Source organism: Heloderma suspectum, chromosome 6 (genome assembly GCF_057233095.1).
Source record: "Heloderma suspectum isolate Gila_16-S chromosome 6, 16-S_ref, whole genome shotgun sequence".
Classification (NCBI taxonomy): Eukaryota; Metazoa; Chordata; class Lepidosauria; order Squamata; family Helodermatidae; genus Heloderma; species Heloderma suspectum.
The window spans coordinates 24,296,194-24,317,390 of record NC_139463.1 but is presented as its reverse complement, the minus strand read 5'-3'; the positions used below and the strand labels follow the sequence as shown (position 1 = coordinate 24,317,390).

At 49.2% G+C, this 21,197-nt stretch overlaps 1 protein-coding gene across 1 annotated transcript in view; it reads left to right on the top strand.

Annotated features, from left to right (window-relative positions):
* ROBO4 (roundabout guidance receptor 4) overlaps window positions 1–21,197 on the top strand; it is a 91,324-nt gene that overhangs the window by 58,014 nt on the left and 12,113 nt on the right. Inside the window, exons 16-18 of the mRNA XM_084808150.1 lie at window positions 1,022–1,172; window positions 7,776–8,018; window positions 17,751–18,154. Of these exons, the coding sequence (XP_084664276.1) occupies window positions 1,022–1,172; window positions 7,776–8,018; window positions 17,751–18,154 (798 nt within the window). The remainder of the gene's footprint in view (window positions 1–1,021; window positions 1,173–7,775; window positions 8,019–17,750; window positions 18,155–21,197) is intronic.

The following is a 21,197-nucleotide window of genomic DNA, read 5'->3' as shown; positions in this document are numbered from 1 at the left end:
TATGTCTGGAGCCTAAAATTCTGAAGTGCTGCCACTGACTAGGAGTGCAAGCTGGGGGCAGGGGGAGATTCTTAAGTTGATCTCAGGAAGATCTTCTGCCTTATTGTTCTGCCCATTAGCCTCCACCATTGCTCTCCCATACTTCCAAAGAAAGCAAATATTACAAAGATACTGTAAGCCTCCAGTGCACTTTCATACAAAATATGCAATATGGTCTCAGACCTTTGGGCCCAGTATTGTCTGCCATTATTCAGCAGCTAAGGATGTACAGATAGTATAAAATCTGTTCCGTCTGTGTTTCATGGATTTTCAGGCACTTTTCATTCCATCATCTACCCATCCACAGAATCTGATTTTTTGTTTGTTTCTGATTTTGTGCAATTGTGCATTTGTATACATTTGTACATGCGAAAACGAGCAAATCCGCCCCAAATGTGCATTTTCACACTTTAGCCTATGGGGGAACTGCGCATTTTGTCCCATCTTTTTTTTTAAATGCATATTTTTCTACAATGAAATTTGCGCAAAATTCAGGAAAGTTAGAAAACTTCTCTGCAAGTCCACAGAATCCACCCGACAGGGGAAAAGCCAGTCCACTGTGGAATCCACGGATCATATTCATGAAAATCCAAACTCATCTGGTTCCCTTGCAGATTCCTTCGACATCTCTGCTGGCAGCAGCTCTTCAGGGTCTTAGGGCAGAGGCCTTTTCCATCATCTGCTCCCTGATCCATTTAACTGGAGGTGCTGGGGATTGAAACTGAGGCCTTCTGCATGCAAAGCATGTGCTCTACCACTGAGCTATGGCCCCTCTCTCAAACTTGGTAGTTTTGCCCCTAGTAGACTCTAATGATATGACTGAGGTTGCTGAATAAGTGAATGGATGGGTTGGGGGAGAATTTAGCTGCTGGGGAGGGTAGAGATGTGTTGGTTGCCCCTTGTTTGGGTGGCTCTGATAACTGGAGGTTGCAGACAAGTCAGACATGGCTAATGGTTTATTTTTTCCTTTGTTCCTTCCCAGGGGAGATGAAAAAGGTGCTGAAAACCTACAGCTCCCCAAAGTTCTCACAGTCACAGTGGAGTCCTTCACAGAATGTGGCTGGTTTGTTGCCTCCTCCTCCTCCTGTCCCTCCGGGTTTTCAGCCCCCCCAAGATGACAGCACCCAGCAAGAGTAAGAACAACTCTGAAATGCCGTTATAGTTTATCATGGTTTGAATGCCTCTTTTCACAATCCTCTTTCTGTCTTGTATATATGCCCTGGAGGATCTAAGGATGCTTACAGAAGAGAACAGATCAATTTTTGTACTTCCAGCAAATGTTCGCCCCCCAGGCCCCCACACAAACACAGGCACATGTTCGTGCTCACCATGTTCTAGTTCAGGAACGGCAAACCTGTTCACCTTGAATTCCCAGCCCTGCTCCCTGCCATATCCCCAATAGTTGTGAAGGAGAATTTAAGTACGTGCAGCTTTTCAAGCCCAGTACAGCAGGGCTGCTGAACCTCAGGCCCGGGGTCCAAATCTGGCCTGCCTGGGGTCCCAATCCAGCCCTCTGGGATGCCCCAGACAACCGTGCCCCTTTCTCTGGCCTCAGCCCCTTTCCCCCAACTGCAATTGTTTTGTGGTTTCCTGACCTTTGTGCTGTTTTTCTCCCATTCTATAAGGCTGAAATGCCTTTGCTAAAGCTTAGCCTAGTTAGTGACAGTAAACATGTGCTCACTGAATCATTTGAATAAAACAGCCACAAGTGTTCAATGACTACTGGCCAAGGTAACCAAGATGCAGACCTCCTCAAGTTCAAGGTCTCCCATAAAGTTTAGTCTGGGGGACCTCACGAAGACAGGGAAGATGTATTCCATTATTATAAAATTGCCATGCGTGTTCCATGATCCTGTAGCTGTCCTACCCAAGTGCTGAATTCAGCCTGCAGGCATTCCAAAGTCAGTTTTGAAAATTGCAAACAAACATCCGGGCTGCAAAAGTGTGTGAGTGGTGACAGATGAGATCTCAAAGGCTACAGCTGTTTACCCCAAGCTGGTGCCTTCCAGATGTGTGGGACTACAACTCCCATCACTGGGCCACTGGACATGCTGGCTGGGGATGCTGGGAATTCTAGCCCAGCACACCTGTAGGGCAAAGCTGAGCTACAGCACTCGTTCCAGTGGCTAAGGAATGTTCACCTGACCTGGCTTCTCTTCCCTCCTCATGACTATACCTCTGAATACCAGTTGCAGGGGGCAACAGTTTGGGAGGTCTGTTGCCTTTATGCCAGGGGTGCAGAACTTCAAGCCTAGGGGTCCCAATCCAGCCCCTGGGGTTCCCCAGGAGGACACGCCCCTTTCCCTGCCCCTACCCCTTTCTGCTGACTACAATCGTTGGGTGGTTTCCAAGAGTTTGCGTAGCCCCCTTGCCCATTCTAAAATGCCTCTCCAAAGGTCGAGTTGCTAGCAGTAAGGGCATTAACCTAAAATATGCTGGCATTTTTGCCATGCCCCCTTTGCCTTCAGCTCCACCCACCACTGGGATGCAGCCCCTGAAAGCTTCTCCAAAACGGAAATCGGCCTGAGATTCTGCACCCTGAATTAATGTTTTGATGGTGCTCAGACCTTATCTGAGCTCACAAGGTTGTGACTTGCAGCCAGCTGCAGTGGCGGAGTGCTGCCACACTCTAGAGTTCCTTCCTGTATTCGCACACCTTTTGATGGGGGGATACGCTACTGCTGCATCAATTTCCCTCCATGCTGACTCATCTTCCCATCATGCCAGGTGCTTAGAATAAATTGCCCACTGCCCCCCTCTGGCACTGAAATGGGGAACCTACACACTTTGCATATTATCCTCAGGCACTGTTATGATGGATCATCTCTGATGGGGCAGGCAGGAGGGGTTGGCGCGTAGATGGGAAATGAATGCCGACCATGCCTTCTACCTACTTTGCACTTAAAAAGCTACAAATCAAGCTGAGAATCTGTACCTTGCTAGGAGGGAGCGTTTTTCACTTAATAGGCCAGGCCTTTGTACAAGTGCCCAGCTATTTAAGTAAATGGACAATTATCATTCCAGGAAAGTAAATCAATCCATTAGTGAAATATCAGCTGACTCCATCCTTTTTGCTGCCCCCTGAATCCCACATTTATGAAGAGAAAACGTTGTCCTTGGATCTGTGCATGAAATAATTTCAGTGTCATTCTAAATTTATGGGCAATTACACAATAATTGGCTGCTCGATTGAAAATACATTTTGTTGCAGAGGAGATCAGGGCAGGGTTTGCTCGAGAGAACAGGCTGCGGTGCATTTACTGTGTGCTGTCTCATGCCACAGATGGTGTCTGCCGCATGCTCAAGTTGGAGAGATGCGTAGCCTTCTCGCAAAGGGAAGGCCACAATGGCAGCGTAGGGGCATGGGGGGAGCGGGGGGAGCCTATAATTCCAAGGTCACTGGATTGAAGCCATCCTCTCCTATGGGGCCACTCATGAATTGCCAAGAAAGAGGACATGCTTCACCCAAGCAGAGGACACCAATTTGCATAAAATGTGTATATGCTAATTTATATGTATAGGTGCAAATTTAGAAATAATTATTATAATTTAAATAGAAATACAGTACATCTCACCATAGTGGGAAAGGCTGTGACCAGGTGACCCGTGTGCCTTCTTCAGTGTGCCTTCCAAGCTCTGTTGATGGGCAACTTCAAGGCCCAGCTCTCCCTTCTTTATCTTTAAACCGGAGTTGGACTGAACAGTCCTTCAAATAGATGATGCCTTCAAAATAGAAGATAGCCCTCTGGCAGCCCTTCAAATAGAGGGCTGTCCTCTGTAAAAGGACACCTGGCATGGCTAGCTAGGCCATGTCATGTGGTACACTTCCCCTTTTTAGGGAAGGGCTGCATCTCAGGGTTAGAGCAGTTGTTTTGCATGCAAACGTTCCTAGGTTCGATCTTCAGCATCTCCAGCTAGGACTGGGGTAAGATCTCTGCCTAAGACCTTGAACAACCACCTCCAGGCAGCATAGACAGCACTGAAAGATGTGGACTAGTGGTCTGGCTTGGTAGAAGGCAGCTTCCTACGTTGTGATCCCTAAAGGTGCTAATATTCGGAAGCATAGGTGCAGAGATGTTTCTACGGGAGATGAACTAGGCAGCTGCCTTGGATGCCAAATTCTGGGTGGAGCCGAATGACCCCCTGAAGGTGCCAGCAGCAGTGGCCATGTGGTGGCAGTGCTCTGGCACGTCCTCCTCCTGGCCAATCCTCAGGAGCCACGGCCACATGGCCCTCCCCTGCTGTCGCTGCCGGAAGAGCTGTGAAGCCCACCACTTTGGATCTCCAGAGTGGCAGGCTGATGCCTAGCTCTGAGGGGTCCTCAGAGCTAGGCACTGGCCTGCCCATTGCTCTGGAGAGTCACACCAGGTGGACTCCTGCTGCAGCACATGCTGCAGCAGACCACCTGGCATTGCTCTCCGGAGCACCACCCACCTGATGCTCACCTCTGAGAACCCTTCAGAGCCAGGTATGGGGTGGGCTGGCTCTCTGGGAAGCCCTGCCAGCTGCTTCCCTGCTGCAGCAAGAAAAAGCAGCCAGCACAGCTCTCCAGAGTGCCCGCCTGGCCCAAATGCCTCACTGCGAGAGGTCCTTCCTCATGGCAAGGCATTCTGGGTGAGGTGGCCCTAGAGACTGCCTGTGCTACTGATGGGAATCTCATTCAAACATACACAGACAGACCCCCAGCTCTCTCTTAATATTCACCCCCAGGTGCTGCTCTGTTTTGTTTTCTCCCCTCCGGGTGTTCCGGCGCTTTCTCCCAGTCCCCTGCCACTTCCTCCCTGACTCCCTCTCCCAGAGCCCTGCTCCCCTGCTGCTTTCCCCTAACCCCCTCCCATTCCCCTGTTACCCTGGACACTCCACTCTCCTTTCCCCTGCAACTTACAAGGTGGTGCTGGGAAGCAGTAAAAGGGACCCTGTTTTCCTTCTTCACCCCCCGCCCACATTTAGTTGAGTGGGCACACCAGGCCATGAAGCACTTGCCAGGGATGCTGCTGAGCCCCCCCTCTTTATTTCCCCAGAATGTGCCTGGCCCCCCCCCCCACACATGGAGCCTGGAGGCACACTGGCGGTGGGCTGGAGCCTCAGCAGTCACTTCACCTTGCAGGATGCCCACTCAGTGGTGTGCTATTGCTATTATCATTTCAAAAAAGAAAGGCTCGTGCAGCCGCTGGCAACAGCTCCAGGATGCTCACAGCGGCTTCTGACACTGCATCCGTTTCCACTGTGCTGCCCTGGATCATCTCTGCTGTCTCTGGAGATCCCATTGGGTGGGAGGAGGGCAAATAGTGTGCCACTTTGATCTATTAACTAGTCATCTGCCCAGCAATAGGGAATGAATAGCCACAAGCTGTAACATTAAGATCCCCCAAGTGGAGATGCAAGGGACATTTTACCAGTGAAACATGTGTGCTATTCTAGGATGCCCGCCTCTGTGGCTTTGCTCCGTCTTATCTTCTCCCCCCCCCCCCGGTCTCTTCTAAAGGCCTGCAACCTTCTCCAAGTTCACTCCTTAACCAGTGAGCATCTTTGCCCCTGTAGCGATCCCCTCCTCCTCCACCCCTTTCGCTTTCTCCTCCTGTCTCACACGTTGTCAGGGTAGGAGAAAGTGGATCCCAAATGCAGGTGGCAGGTGGCAGACACCAGCCATTTATATGCATGGCACAGGCTCTGTCACTAGCCAAGTGGGATGGCGGTGTGTGTGGGGGAAGAGAGGTGGGGGGAAAGGAAGGGCTGAGGAATTGTTTTGTGAGTGATGGAAGAGCTCCCTGCACGGAAATGGGCTCAGTTCATTTATGGAAATCACTCAAACATCCTGGCAGAGGTGTGAGAGATGGATGCACGACCCGGAGAGTCACTTAGAAAACTGGAGCTGTGCCAGCGAGGGGGAGAGCTCCGCACCCCGGGGCTGGCTTTGCTGTCGGGTGCTTGTAGGCAGCCACTGAGATTGCTGTGGCAGGCTGGGAAGAAGGAGATGTCGGCATGTCTTCTGCAGACTTTGCAGGTGGCCATCGGTGCAGCCCATAAACCAGTGGGGTTGAAGCTCTTTCAGGGCAACGGCTGGATTCAATGTCAGAGAAGTTCTCGGGGGCCACATTCCATTGGTGGGTGGGACCAAAGGCAAAAGGGGCGGGGACAAACATGCCAGTGTGTTTTAGCTTAAAGTGCTTACTGTCAGTAACTAAGCCTTGGGAGAGGCATTTCCACCTTTAGAAAGCGGGGGGGGGGGAACCCCAGTGCAAATGCTGGGAAACCACAAAACGATTGGCTGTTGGGGGAAAGGGGGTGGGTCCATGGGAAAGGGTAGTGGCGGCTGGTGGCTCTGATGTCAGTGGAGTGGTGAATCTGCTTCAGGTTTCAGTCAGACCTAATCAGAACTCTAAAGATGTGGAGCAGCTTGGATAGCTCCTTCAGTGTTCTGACCGAAACCTGAAGCAGATTCACTACCACACTGGCATCGGAGCAACCAGCCTCTACTGGGCAGGGGCAACAACCTCAGAGGGCCAGACTGAGACCCCAGATGGGCCACCATACTTTGGCTTTGGGCTGGAGGTTCAACTACTCTGCAGTTGCCTTGGATGAGTTGCCCTGCCTGGCACGCCTCCTGCTGGCAGACAAGCGAGAAGCACTCTGCAGGAAGGGAGAGGCCACTGTGGCCCATAAATGGGCATGTAAGGTTTGGAAGACCCAGAGGCAGGTCCGGTCCAAGACATTTTGCTGCCTGAGGCCAAGGATGAAATGGCACCACCTCCCTATTCCACATACAAAAGCCGACTGGACTGGCAGCTCAATTTTACTTCAACACAGGTGATGGGATAGCATCCTCCATCTGCACCTGAGGCAGCAGGCCAGTTTAGGGGGCCCAAGGCAAGCTGTGCACCACACATACACAGCGTGGCATCCGACGTTAATCCTACAGAGTAGACCCATTGAAATGAATGAGACTTAAGACAGCCATAACTAACTTAAGTCCCATTCATTTCAATGGGTCTACTCTATGTGGGACTAAAGTCGGATACTGCCCATCACAGCTCTTTCCTCCGACAGGGAGGAACCGCTGATTGGCTCACACGAAACAGAGGGGCTTTGCTGCTGCTGCTGCTGCCGCCGCCACCGCTGCCTTCCATCATCTGCCTCATGAAGCAATTTATTTTATTTTATTTATTACATTTATATCCTGTCTTCCTTCCTCCAAGGAACTCAAGGCAGCTTACATGCTCCTCCTCTCCAATTTATCCTCACAACAACCCTGTGAGGTCGGTTGGCTGAGGGTCAGTGACTGGCCCAAAGTCATCCAGCAAGCTTCATAGTCACATGGGGATGGGAACCTGAATCCCTCAAGTCCCAGTCAAGTACTCTAACCACTATACTACACTGGCTCACCACAGTTGCCTCACTCTGTCTAATGGTAGAGACATAGAGACATAGCAGCTGCTTCCCCAGGGTATAGTCTGGAGAAGGCGCATGATGAAGGCACATGATGTAGCAAGAATCAGCAAGATTCTTGCTGCATCTAAGCAGGTCTGGTCATTAGTTGGGTATCAAACCAGATCCAAAACTAAATTTGCACTCCTCTAATCAAAACTGGCATCAGAGGCACATTGGGAATGAAGCCCAGGATGCTGCTTTCTCATATTTTCAGTAGCTACTTGGCTATGCTTAAAAAAGAATGAAATGAAGCAATCCTTTGCCAGAGCCACTCATGGTATGCTTGCGATTGTTTCTGTGCTTCACAGGTGTACCTGCACGTGCTACCTGGATCCTCCTGTGGACTTCGTGCCCAGGCGGCAGCAGGACGTGGACTCCCTGCAGCCAGCCAGTGAGTCCCTGGAAGAAAGTCAGACCTTCCCCACACTTCCTTACAGCCGCTTTTCTGCAGCCTCGCTCTCTGCATCTCTCAATGATGACCAGGAGACAGTTCTAACCCCGGAGGAAGTGGCTGAGTACCTGGAGCTCAGTGAGGAGGCGGAACGTGAAAGGTAAAAAATTAATCCACTCAGTTCATAATGCCCTGTCTGTAGGTTATGGACAAATCTGTCCAGTTTGCTTTCTCCCATGTTCATTTGTTTAAAAAATCTCAAGTTCTTTCCATCCCATATATGAAGACCTTTACGAATTTTAGTAAATTCTGATTTTAAAAAATCTACCGAAATAAAATTCTCACCCATCTGCACTGGCCAAATTCAGTAGGTACAGTGGTTCCCAGCAAGGAGAGGACCATGTTGTACCTGTCTGTGAAGCAGATGTTAGAGATGAGGAGTCTGTCAGAAAAAAGACATGGCAACCCTAATTCCACTGTCTTACAGGTATGTGCCTCCAATGTGGGAACAGCTTGTGCATCTCCCTGCATGAGTCATGCACAAGTTCTCCCATGGCACAATATCTGGATATACAGTCACTTGCATGTCCTGTTTCACCACAAGTCCTTATTGGATGTCACCATAAAGGAACTTGGATGATAAATGCTTTCTTAGAACATCAGTAGCAGAGGTTCCTTGAGTGGAGAAGATGGTTGCAGTTCCTAATCATTAGTGCTTTGCTGTGCAAAGAGCTTTTCCAGATTTCATCCAGCTTTTGTAGATGAAAGACCAATAAAGCAACACTGTAGAAGATGATTCTGATGGACTTCTTAAAATTATATTTTTATCTCCTCCTTCCTCCAAAGAGCTTGGGGTGGTCCACATCCCATCCCCAATTTTATCCTCACAACAAACTTGGAAAGCACATTTGGCTGAAAGAAAGCACCTGTCCCATGGTCATCCAGTGAAATTCATTGCTGAGTGGGAAATTGAACCCAGGCCTAAGGCCAACTGTCCTGTTCATCTCCTTGGTATGCAAACACACACACTGTTAGGGAGCAATCCTATGGCCACTAGTCAGTGGCTAGACGGCTATAGGATATCTGGTTTTCCGGGAACCAACCTCAAAACCTGAGCTCCGTGGTCAGTTCCTGGAGAACCAACCTTCCCCCCTTCTGCGCTGCCTCTCAGGCAGCGTGGAACAGCCCCGTGCTCAAAGAGCACAAAGAGGCCAAAATGGGGTGTTCTGGGGGGCGTTCCAGGGCGAGGAGGGCGGAAATGTTGATACGACACATCCTATGTGTCGTCTGGCAGCCTCCTCCCTCACTCCGACCTCCCACAGCTAGACAGCTGAAATTGGCTGTCCAGACGCAAATGCAGGGCAGGAGAAGCATGGAGGGAATGATCCCCTCCATGCTTCTCCTGCCCTGCATTGGATAGGCGGTCACCTCCGAGTTCAGAGGCAGCTGCATATCTGCATAGGATTGTGCCCTTAATTGCAATGGGGAAGTCAATTAAGCAGGCCAAGAGTGAAGCAGAGTTTTTAACAGCAAACAAGAATTTTCCAGAGATAAGTCAGGGATGTAGCCAAGCTCAAGCACACAGGATAGCAGGCAAGTATAATCAGAATACAGAGGCAGCCTCAGGCAGAAGTCCAAGGTCAGTACCACAGAGGTCCAAACATGACTTAAGTTCAGGACAGAAGGAGCTAAGAGACAGTTCTTTTCAACATCGTCCAGACAGAAAATGCAGGCTTATATTCTCAGGGCCTCCTGAGTCCACCCCACAGCTCAGCTGCCACATACTACACTCCTTATTCCTGAGGAGTTCTTCCTTACAGTTGGGGACTTTCTCTTAAAGGAGATTTAGGGCATCTCTCTACACCAGCCTAAAATCCTACATTTAAAACAGGGCTTTCTGCTTTCCTTTTAAAAGCAGGATCATGACGACACCTTTTTTACGTGCTTCTTTCTCCCCCTCCCTCTCCCTGTATCTGAGTTCCATTCTCTTTCATGGATCTCGCTCCTCTTCTTGCCACTTTTCCTCTTTTCACTGAGGGAACTCAAGCAGAACACAATGGGGTAATTTGATAGGTCATTATCTGCGATCTATTTAAAAACGGAACAAAGGGCATGTAGTGCGGGAGATGCCTTGAATGATGTCATGTAAAGAGCCCGCAAACTTCCATGAAGGAGCAATCTCAGTCACAGGATAAAAGCTCCACATGAAGGAGCCCTGTCTGATCTGCCTCTTGAGATGGCACACTCTGGGACTGGGTGGATGCTCAGCCTCTGCCTTTGAAGTAGGACTCCTCTCTTCTGGCAGGGGCAGACCTGTGGTCTTCTCCTCTGAGGGCCCAGCCTCCCCCATGTCTCCCTCCAGAGGTGGCTCCATGGCTTCGTCTGTCTCAGGGAGGTCCAGCTCCTCAGATGAGGAGGAGGATCCCGCTGGTAGGGACGTGACATCAACACTCTAGCCCATGGGTGGGGAACTGGTGGCCCTCCAGATGGTGCCAGACTACAACTCCCATCATTCCCCATGCTGGCTAGGGCTGATGGGAGTTGCAGACATGGAGCAATCCCCTGTGATGCTGTACTGCACAAGTTCCACTGAAATGGACAGGAGCCACGCAGGGATATGCCCGTGCGCCCCCTTGGCATAACATGCGCACAGGATGTCCGAGTCACTCGCACACCCTGCTTCACAGCTTGTAGGTAGTCCGTGAAGGGCTTCCGCAGCCCAGGCTGCCTCCGCTGTTCTTCCCGTCTGCCTCAGACAGACAAGAGAGCAGGGCAGGATAAAGAGCCCCTGGGCAAGCGGCACTGTTCCACCCTGGCCTTGTGGGCACGGCACTTAACGCAGGGCTCCAGCTTCGCCGGCTGCAATTAGCTAATGCGCTGTAACTGCTGCCTCTGCAGTCTGAGAACGGCTCGCCCCACAAGGCTGACTCCTTACACTTTTGTAATTGGGGCTGGGACACGGAGTCGCTGATTTTACGGGAAGCACATTGATCCCACTGAGGTAATTACAGCTCTGCTCAGAGCCTAGGCGGGCTGACCGCCTGCCAGCTTAGTATGTTCTCAGCAGTGTTTAACAAGGCTCGGCCAGTCCTGCTTGCCAGCTGCCCTGCCTTCCAGCTCTGAGCTGCCGCTCCTTTTGAGGCATGGAAAAATTGGCATGCCTCCTTCCTTCCTTGGTGACTGAGAGTCTGAGATGAGCATAGCGTCAGCTGGACAGTTAGAAGAAGCTGCCGTAGCCTGGGAGAAACCATTGGTACATCAGTTGTCTACTGTTACTGGCCACAAACAGAGATCAGTGGAGGCTGGTGGCTCTGATTTCCGTGGGGCTGTGAATAAGAACATCAGAAGAGCCCTGCTGGGTCAGACCAAGGGTCCATCTAGTCCAGCACTCTGTTCACACAGTGGCCAACCAGCAGTTAATCAGGGACCCACAAGCAGGCCACAAGTGCAACAGCATCCTCCCCCCATGTTCCCCAGCAACTGGTGCACATAGGCTTATTGCCTCTGCTACTGGAGGTACCATATAGCCATCCGGACTAGTAGCCATTGATAGCCTTCCACTCCAGGAACCTTTCCAACTCCGCTTTACAGCCATTCAGATTGTTTGTAAAATACAAACACAAATGTTGTAAGGTAGGGACCAACCCCAAGCATCACTAGACAGGCCATGCTCATTTGCCCCTGTTGTTCTGGAAGCTCTATCCAAATATATATTGTACGAAGGCCTGCTTGGACATAGCTACAATATAGAAAGGAAAGCTTGCCCGGGAACTTGGCATACTAGTGCTGGAATGAATATCTGTGGAGAGAATTCCATGAACTTCTCAAACTGGTGTCATCAAATCTGAATGCAAATCCACACATTTGATTTCAAATCAGGCAAAATCTAGGGAAGGAGTCAGGTGTCGTGTTTTCATTCCTTGCTCAAAATCTATTGGGACAACCACTGAGGGCTAAACTACACACTATGTTAAATGTGATGTGTGTTGTTGTTGTTCAGTCGTTAAGTCGTGTCCGACTCTTCGTGACCCCATGGACCATAGCACGCCAGGCCTTCCTGTCCTGCGCTCTCTCCCGGAGTGTGCTCAAGTTCATATTCATTGCATTGGTGATGCTATCTAGCCATCTCATCCTCTGCCGTCCCCTTCTCCTTTTGCCTTCAATCCTTCCCAACATCAGGGTCTTTTCCAGTGAATTTTCTCTTTGAATTTGGTGGCCAAAATATTTGAGCTTCAGCTTCAGTATCTGTCCTTCCAATGAGCAGTCAGTAGGACTGACTGATTTGACCTCCTTGCAGTCCAGGGGACTCGTAAGAGTCTTCTCCAGCACCACAGTTCGAAAGCATCAATTCTTCGGCACTCAGCCTTCCTTATAGTCCAGTTCTCACAGCCATATGTTACTACTGGAAAAACCATAGCTTTGATTAATGCGGACCTTTGTCGGCAAGGTGATGTCTCTGCTTCTTACTGTGCTGTCTAGGTTTGCCATAGCTGATCCTAATTCTTTTTTATTAAAAAAAAACTTTAGTGAAAATGTGTGAGATCCCAATCAGGATTGGGCCCAATGTGTGTGGAGGGTATGTGTGAAATCCTTCCCACCTATCCACTTTCTCCCTTAAATCCTATCCCCTCACCAAAAATGGAGGTTGGTTTAGCTCCCCTTTACCTGCCAGTGGTAGTCCTGATCTGAATCTGGGCCCCACGCACTTACACTAAAGTAACATTCAGATCAGGTACAAGCTGCACATTTAACATATGTAGCATTTAGTTTAGCCCTGAATGGAAGCTGGTGACCAAAAATGCAAACGCTGAATTGGCATGCCAGTGTTTTTTCTTTCCTACTCGAAATTGCGAAAGAGTTGCACACGTCTGCTGTATCATCACTCAGCATGGCAATTCCCCAGGCTTGAGGCATTTCACACAGTTCATGGCCAGGGACAGAGAGCTGATGCAGGCAGGATGAACTGCATTCTGAGCCCTCCACCCCATTAGTCCCCTTCATTCTGAAGAGGAGCCCCAACTGAGTAAGTCTTTATATGTGTGCTCACCTCTCGGGTGGGTTTCACGGAGCATTCCACCACTCCCTCTTTTAATGCTAGGCTGCAGTTTCTGAAACTTTTGAGCCTTAGGGCAGGATGTGGGTTGACCGCAATGTTTGATCCCAAGTCAGTTGCATTTAGGGCTGCCTGCAAAATGTTTTCCACCCTTTCGGGGAAGTCTCAGAGTGGGGCTGTGGTTATGGAGGGGTGAAAAACCAGCGGTTATACATACATACATACATTATACCCTATATATAAAGAATCAAGTCCTGTAGCCACATGAATGTTCTCCTGGAGTGTCACGAGGCTCCGTTTGCCAGCTTTACTTCTGCTGGTAATCAAAGCCTCTGTTGGCAACTGTCTGATTTCAAATGGGCTTTTGACAGTAGACACTGGTGGCTCTATGTCTGTGGAGCAGTGAATTCCCTCTGGGTTCCAGTCAGAACAAGTCAGAACTCCAAAGGAGCTATCCAAAGTGCTAAAACCTATTCCCAAAAAAGAGTTCTGACTCGTTTTGTTTTGGCCAAAACCCAGGGCGAGTACCCCACCCCACTGACATAGGAGCCACCAGCCTCCACTGGCTTTTGATGGGTTTTGTTAGAGCCAAAGATTAGCATAGAACATCTCTGTGGGCCAGAATCAAAGGAACTAACAGGGCTGTGGAGTGGTGCCATAGCAGCAGGACTTTGGGGCAAATGTCCAGGGGCCCCATGCAGCAGAATGAGGATGGCCCCCCAAATGCAGCAGGGCTGGCTTACCACATTTTGAAGTAAGCGAAGTAACAACACACATTGCCATCTAAAGAGGGTGGTGGTACAGTGAGACCATTGGGTTCAGTGTCTAAAATGGCCGAACTGCACCACTGGGCTGTGTGTGTGTGGCAAGCTTCATTGGCAGTGTAGCAGAGCAACTTTGAGGTGAGCGAAGCGGGAGAGAGTGAAGAGAGGGAGGGCTAAGAGGACAGGGTGGAAACACAAACCCATGCTTGGAATAGCAGTGGCCTTCTTAATTTACATTTTTGCTGAGATTGGCCTTGTAATTTTAACAGGGAGAATATATCCCCGAAATGAGGAGTCACACAAACAAGCTGCTAATTAAAATGAAACCTCTGTATTGCTGGTTTCCCTTCCTGGCTGTCTCGGGCAGAACTGGTGGTTTCAGAGATCTTTCCCCCCTTGAAATGCTCTTTAAAAGAAGAACAGCCTCATTCCACTTTGGCCCAAATACCAAAAAAAGATCCTGTGGCAGAGCTCCGGCATGGGCAATTTGCATCTGTCCGGCATTTGACACATGTTTAGTGGAAGGACTTCTTAACTAGTCAGACAGATGTACATGGGGAAATGCTTTGATGATGCACACTGCTGCTGCTGCTGCTCAGGTCTGATGGCAGGGGGTGGCATGGGCGGGTAGCTGTTGAGGACCCAGAAACTCAAAAGGGCTTATTCCTGCCCCCCGACACAGACACAGCTGCCACTAGGGTCAGACTGCTGCTGTGGCAGAGACATCGGCAGCTATTCCTCTCTCCGTCTCTCTCCATCTCTCCTCACCTGGACAACCCTGCTGGTGAAAGGGGGCACCTCAACAGCTGGCTGGATGAGCCTTTAAGGACCCACAGCGTGCCATTTTAAACACTTTTTTTTAACCTTAAGTTCTGAGTAGCAGTGATCTGAACCAATCAGATGCTGCTTTGGGAGGGGTGGGTGCCCAATGAGGGCACAGGAGCAGCAAAAAAGACCATCCCTTCGCCACTCCCGTGCTCTCATTCCAGCTTGCTGGAATGGTTGCTGGTGGTGGCAGCTGAGGGAGGAGAAGCCTTCACAGAGGTGGTGGAGATGAGACCAATTCATGGAGGAGACATCTATCAGCGGCTCTTAGCCCAGGATCACAAAATGCACCTCTAATTCAGAATCAGTACTGAATACAAGCTGTGGAGGAAGTTGGAAGTTGTGGAGACAGACAGAGGGGGAGGGGCTACTGGCCATTTGTGGGCTTCCTGGAAGCACTTGGTTTGCCAAAGTGGGAAGCAGGATGCTGTACAAGATGGAGCATTTGTCTGATTTCCACAGGGCCCTTCTGACATTCCTGTGCTCTGAGCTGTCTAAGGACCTAAGTGTAATAAGTACAAATTGGCGCAAGTTGAAACTGCATAGAAGGCTCTACAGAGCTACCCTGTTTGCAATCTTCCGCAAAGTCTTGGTACATCTAGGAAATTATGTTCAGGGAGAGAAGATATTCTGTCCCATTTATATTTTGTCCCATTTTGTTGTTTTCCCTCTTCTTCCCATCTTTTATTATGGAACAGCTCAAGAGAAGAGGAGAGAGAAGCAAAGCAAAGCAAAGCAAATGGAGTTTGCTAGTAGAAGGAAATAATAAGACCATTATGTATTTTTTCCCCTAGAGAGGCATCTATTCCCAGTGTTTCTCACATATTCTTTTAGGGGTTCTATAGGATCTATTTGTTGTTGTTGTTCAGTCGTTCAGTCGTGTCCGACTCTTTGTGACCCCATGGACCATAGCACGCCAGGCCTTCCTGTCCTGCGCTCTCTCCTGGAGTGTGCTCAAGTTCATATTCATTGCATCGGTGATGCTATCTAGCCATCTCATCCTCTGTCGTCCCCTTCTCCTTTTGCCTTCAGTCTTTCCCAGCATCAGGGTCTTTTCCAGAGAGTTTTCTCTTCGCATTAGGTGGCCAAAATATTTGAGCTTCAGCTTCAGGAACTGTCCTTCCAATGAGCACTCGGGGTTGATTTCCTTTAGGATTGACTGATTTGACCTCCTTGCAGTCCAGGGGACTCGTAAGAGTCTTCTCCAGCACCACAGTTCGAAAGCATCAATTCTTCGGTGCTCAGCCTTCCTTATAGTCCAGCTCTCACAGCCATACATTACTACTGGGAAAACCATAGCTTTGATTAGATGGACCTTTGTCGGCAAGGTGATGTCTCTGCTTCTTACTATGCTGTCTAGGTTTGCCATAGCTTTCCTCCAAGGAGCAAGCGTCTTTTAATTTCATGGCTACAGTCACCATCTGCGGTGATCTTGGAGCCCAAGAAAGTAAAATCTGTCACTGCTTCCATTTCTTCCCCTTCTATGTGCCAGGAAGTGATGGGGCCAGATGCCATGATCTTCGTTTTTTTAATGTTGAGTTTCAAACCAGCTTTTGCACTCTCCTCTTTCACCCTCAACAACAGGCTCTTTAGATCCTCTTCGCTTTCTGCCATTAGGGTGGTATCGTCTGCATATCGGAGGTTGTTGATAATTCTCCCGGCAATCTTAATTCCGACCTGTGATTCATCCAACCCGGCGTTTCTCATGATGTACTCTGCATATAAGTTAAATAAGCAGGGTGACAATATGCAGCCTTGTCGTACTCCTTTCCCAATTTTGAACCACTCGGTTGTTCCATGTCCGGTTCTTACTGTTGCTTCTTGACCCTCATACAGGTTTCTCAGGAGACAGGTAAGGTGGTCTGGTACTACCATCACTTTAAGAATTTGCCACATTTTGTTGTGATCCACACAATCAAAGGCTTTAGCGTAGTCAATGATGTTTAGAAACATTTTTTAAAAAATCCTTAGAGAGTATATCCATAAAGGACTTGGGAAAAACAATGCTTCCTTTAAGCCATTAGTGGCGGAGGTTGCTTGCTCTAAGGCAAATGTTCTTATCACCAGTCATCGGCCCTTTGGTCTGCTCGGTAGATTTCATCCAGTCTTTGTTAAGATGAAGAAACATTCATGACATACCAGTTCATTTCAACAGGCCTTCCACATGGTAATTTCGTGGGAAGTCAAGATGTGCAACTAATTTAATGTTATTTTCTCTGGTTGCAAATGTTGATATGATCTTTGCAGTTAGAAGAGAGTAAATCAAAAGCAACTAATCATATAGAGTGGTATCTCATTGGTTTCCCTCTGCTGACCGAAGGCATCCATTAGGGAAAGGGTGCAGAGGGGTTGATTTTCAGTGATTTCGCCCTCTCCCTGCAGCAACCTAAAAATCCCCTAAATCTACTCTGGAGAGTTGGCTGACCTTTGGGACAATGTGGGAGATGGCATGGGAGGCTGCAGAGGGAGAGGGAATCACCAAAAATTGTATCCTCCCCATTCTGCTTACAGATGCCTTATGTCAGCGGAGGGACACTAGCTGGATACCACCCATGGTGTTTATGGATAGAAATGTCCTTACCAGTAGGGACCCCCTCCCTCCATCAACTGTCATTTGATGACAGCCATTTCACCTAGCTGCAGCAGAGGGAGACTTGGGAAGCAAGCCATTCCATCAGCTCTGCTGAAACACCAGCTGCCTTTGGCTCCTCCTTTTTCTCAGCTGTCATGTGGTAGCAGACATTCCATCAGGCTGCAGCAAGGGAAGAAATGGAAGGCAGGGCCATTCCATCCGCTCTGCTGAGCAACCAGTTCCATGTGGCTCCTCCTCTCCCTGAACTGTTTTCATTACAGCTGCCCATTGTAAGAACTACTATGTAACATTAAGATTGGCTCCCGAGTCCTTTTTCTGAATCTGCTGTTTGTTTGGGGGAAAGATCCCCCATTGGTGCCAATGGGGGGGTTATCTCTCAATGCAAATAGCAGCTTTAGAGAGAGGGGGGTTCCTCAGGAGCGTAGTGGGAGAGGAAAGGGTTATGTTCCCCCTTCCTATGTACTGAACTCCCAACAATTATCCCCCCAATGCTATTTGCATTTGAAAAACAAACAAAACAAAATTGAACAATTAATGCCAAGTTGCATTTAACTGCTGTGGCCCTCAGATGCTGAACTGGTTTGTCTTTGCTGAGGAAGTCTGCATTTCATGGCCGTTGTCTGGTTTTAATGCCATCTTTGTCCTCTTTCTCCCAAGGCAGCAGAATGACAGCGTCCCTGTTACTCCTCGGCCTTTCTCCCCACCTCATACCTATGGCTATATTTGCAGCCCACTGGCTTCAGAGCTGCTGGAAATGGATGCCACAGGCGATGATGACCCCAACCTGGTGGATGGCGGCTGCCATTCCACCCCGTTCTTCCGTGCTTTCTGCCGGACTCCCTCGTCCAGTCTGAGTGAGGATGAGGCCTCTCTGGGTGGCTCTCTGCTCAACGGGTGGGGCTCTGTCTCAGAAGATAATGGCACCAGCACACGCTGCAGCCTGGTCAGCTCCTCTGATGGCTCTTTCCTCATGGATGCCAATTTTGCCCAAGCTCTAGCTGTGGCAGTGGACAGTTTCTGCTTTGGGCTGACGCAGAGGGAGGTCGACAAGGCACTGACAGGTGACAGACTCCCTTTCATTGTATTTATTTGCTCATTTGATAAATCTATATACCTCTGAACATCCTTAAAAATATCTCTAAGCGGTTCACACAATGCATTATAATATCCATTAAAATTAGGGATGTCAGAGAATTTCGCCACGAATCTCGGGGAGGCCGAATGCCAGCGTTTTCGGCCCCCCGAAATCGGTGGTGGAACGGTCTGCCCCCCCTCCGGGAAGGGACTTACCTTGGACATACCTTCCTGGCGGCGGTTCGGCAGTGGTTTGGTGGCGGTTTGGCGGCGGTTTGGCGGCGGCGGTGGTGGCGGCGGCCGGTTTTCCGACCGGCTGCCGCCACCGCCATTTCCAGTTAAAAAACAAACAAACAAAAAAACGTGATAGGCTACGTAAAGCTTATCACAGCTAGATTTTTAATAACACCGTGATAGGCTACGTAAATGTTTACGTAGCCTATCACGGCTGATTTAAAAGAAAAAAACACGTGCGTATGTAAATGGCGGCGCACATGGGCGCCGCCATTTGCGTTCCTTATTTTGGCATGTCTTAGTCTATGTAAACATTTACGTAGACTAAGACGGCGAAAATAAGGGGAACGCAAATAGCGTAGACGTCTATGCTATTTGCGTTCCCCTTATTTTCGCCGTCTTAGTCTACGTAAATGTTTACGTAGACTAAGACGTGCCAAAATAAGGGGAACGCAAATGGCGGCACCCATGGGTGCCGCCATTTGTGTATGTGCATTTTTTTTTCTTTTATATCAGCCGTGATAGGCTACGTAAACATTTACGTAGCCTATCATGGCTGACTGCAGGGACGCAAACGGCAGCGGCTACGGCCGCTGCCATTTGCGTCCCTGCTAGCCAGCAGCCGGATGTCCGGCCACTGGTGGAGCTGGCCAGTGGCTCCGCAAAATCCCTGTGGAGCGGAGCCGGCCGGCCAGAATTTCGGGGGGGAGGGACGGAGTGCCTCCCCCCCGGCCAGAATTTCGGGGGGAGGGACGGAGCGCCTCCCCCCCACCTTGAATCAATTTCGCTAAAAGGTAAGTGACTTTCATACATCCCTAAAAAATACGGTCAACAGTGCATTATAATATCCATTAAAATACAGTCAAATGGCAAAACCGTGACTATAAACACTTAATAAAAAAATTAAAATCAAGTAAAATATTAAAATCAAGTAAAATCAAAGTAAATTAAAACAACACCATAATTCCAAACAAACAGACTGGACAGCACATTCACTCAGGGAAGGCCTGGGTAAACAAATACATAATTCGTGCTTAAAGCATGATACAGTTGGTGCCAGCTGAGTACCAGGGGAAGATCCTTCCATCAGTGGGCACATGGTGCCCACTGGGCAGAAATTGCAGCCCCACTGACATCAGAGCCACCAACGTCCACTACATCCCATAAATTGGGTGCCACTACCAAGAAGACCTACTTCCTGGTTGCTGTGGGATGGCAGTCTGCAGATCATGGTTCAACCAGCAAGACCTCCTGCAATGATCTTAATGCTCCCACAGGTTTGTATTGGGGAAGGTGACGTGCCAGGTAATCCCTTCCTTTCCCTGAATTGACCTGGTAGTAAACCAGAACTGTGTTTGGATATTAATGATGTCCTGTTATGGGATAAAAAAGGTATGCTTCATCCCATCCCAAAGATAATTGGGGGAAGCTCTCCTTGGAATTCAGAGGGTTACAAAATGTCTTCCACTGCTCTCCTCCAAATCCTACTTTGTTCATTGCACCAGTTATTTAATTTTTCAGAAATAGTTAGCATCTGTCTGCTGGCCTGCTAGCTGACAAGACTTACTAGTGTGTGAGCAGAATCCACACGCTGCCTTGTCCTCCTCCCCCTGAGATGTTCTCTGGGACAGTGGAGTTCAGTTGCAAGCAGAGTGTGATCTGCTCTCTGCAGCTGACAGATGAATTGATTTATACTGTATCTGCTGCTCAGGTTCTGGCCACTTCCATTCAATCTCTGTTCCTAATAATAAGGCAGACGGCCAGGAAAGTGCAGCTTGATTTATCACTGCAGTAATTCTCTGTTGCCTTTAGAATGGGGCTTTTGTTTTGAGTTTTCTCCCCGTATTGCAAACTTTGAGAGCTGTAAATGACAAAATTGATGCAGACGGAAGAAAGAGCTTCCAGGCACAAACATGCTGAGAATCCCTGAGCAAGCTGTCATTCACCTTCCTCTCAAAGACAGAGCTGGGATTTCACCCCCTCCCTTTCCCTAACTAGTTCCTTTGATCGTCTTCCTAGTTCTATCAGCTACTGAGCCAGATTCTCCCTTTCTTCCACACAGGCCACTGTAGTGCGGCCAATTAAGGCATAACAAGTTTGACATAGACAGGCCTTTTCCACTCCTGGCCAGATCCCTACATTTTGCATCACGGTGCCCTCCATTCCAAGGCACGCAGGGGATTAGCAACAGCATGTTCTGAAAGTTCATGAGGGAAATGATGGGTCTGGCTCTTGCACGTCCATGTCCACCTTCCAAGTGGCTGGCCATGTGTCCTCTTTTACAGAGGACAGTCCTCTACTTGAGGGCATCCTCTCTTTCAGGTGTGGGGGACTTGTGGCCCTCCAGATGTTTTGGCTTACAATTCCCATCAGCCCAGGCCAGCATAACCAATGGTGAGGGATGATGGGAGTTGTGGGCCAAAACATCTGGAGGACCACACCTTGCCTTCACCTATATGACTCTCTCTGTCCTGCCCAATTCTAGTTTAAAGATAAAGAACCATAGGAATGGTTGCCCATCGACAGTTGGTACCTGGGGAGCAGACAGAGCAAGGCACGCAGGCCACTTACTCACAGTCTTCCACATTATTGTGAGATGCAGTGTAGAGGGATGGATGGACTCACCTCTGTCTGGCTTTGCTGGGCACTTGCCAAGCCACCGCCGCTGCTGGCCCCTGCTCACCATGCCACACAAGCTGCTGGAGCACCTGACAAGTGCCAGGCAAGCATTGCGGGGCCGCCTGTCCTCTTAGCGAGCCGCCATTTTGCATAAAAATGGCAGCTCGAGGGTTTCTG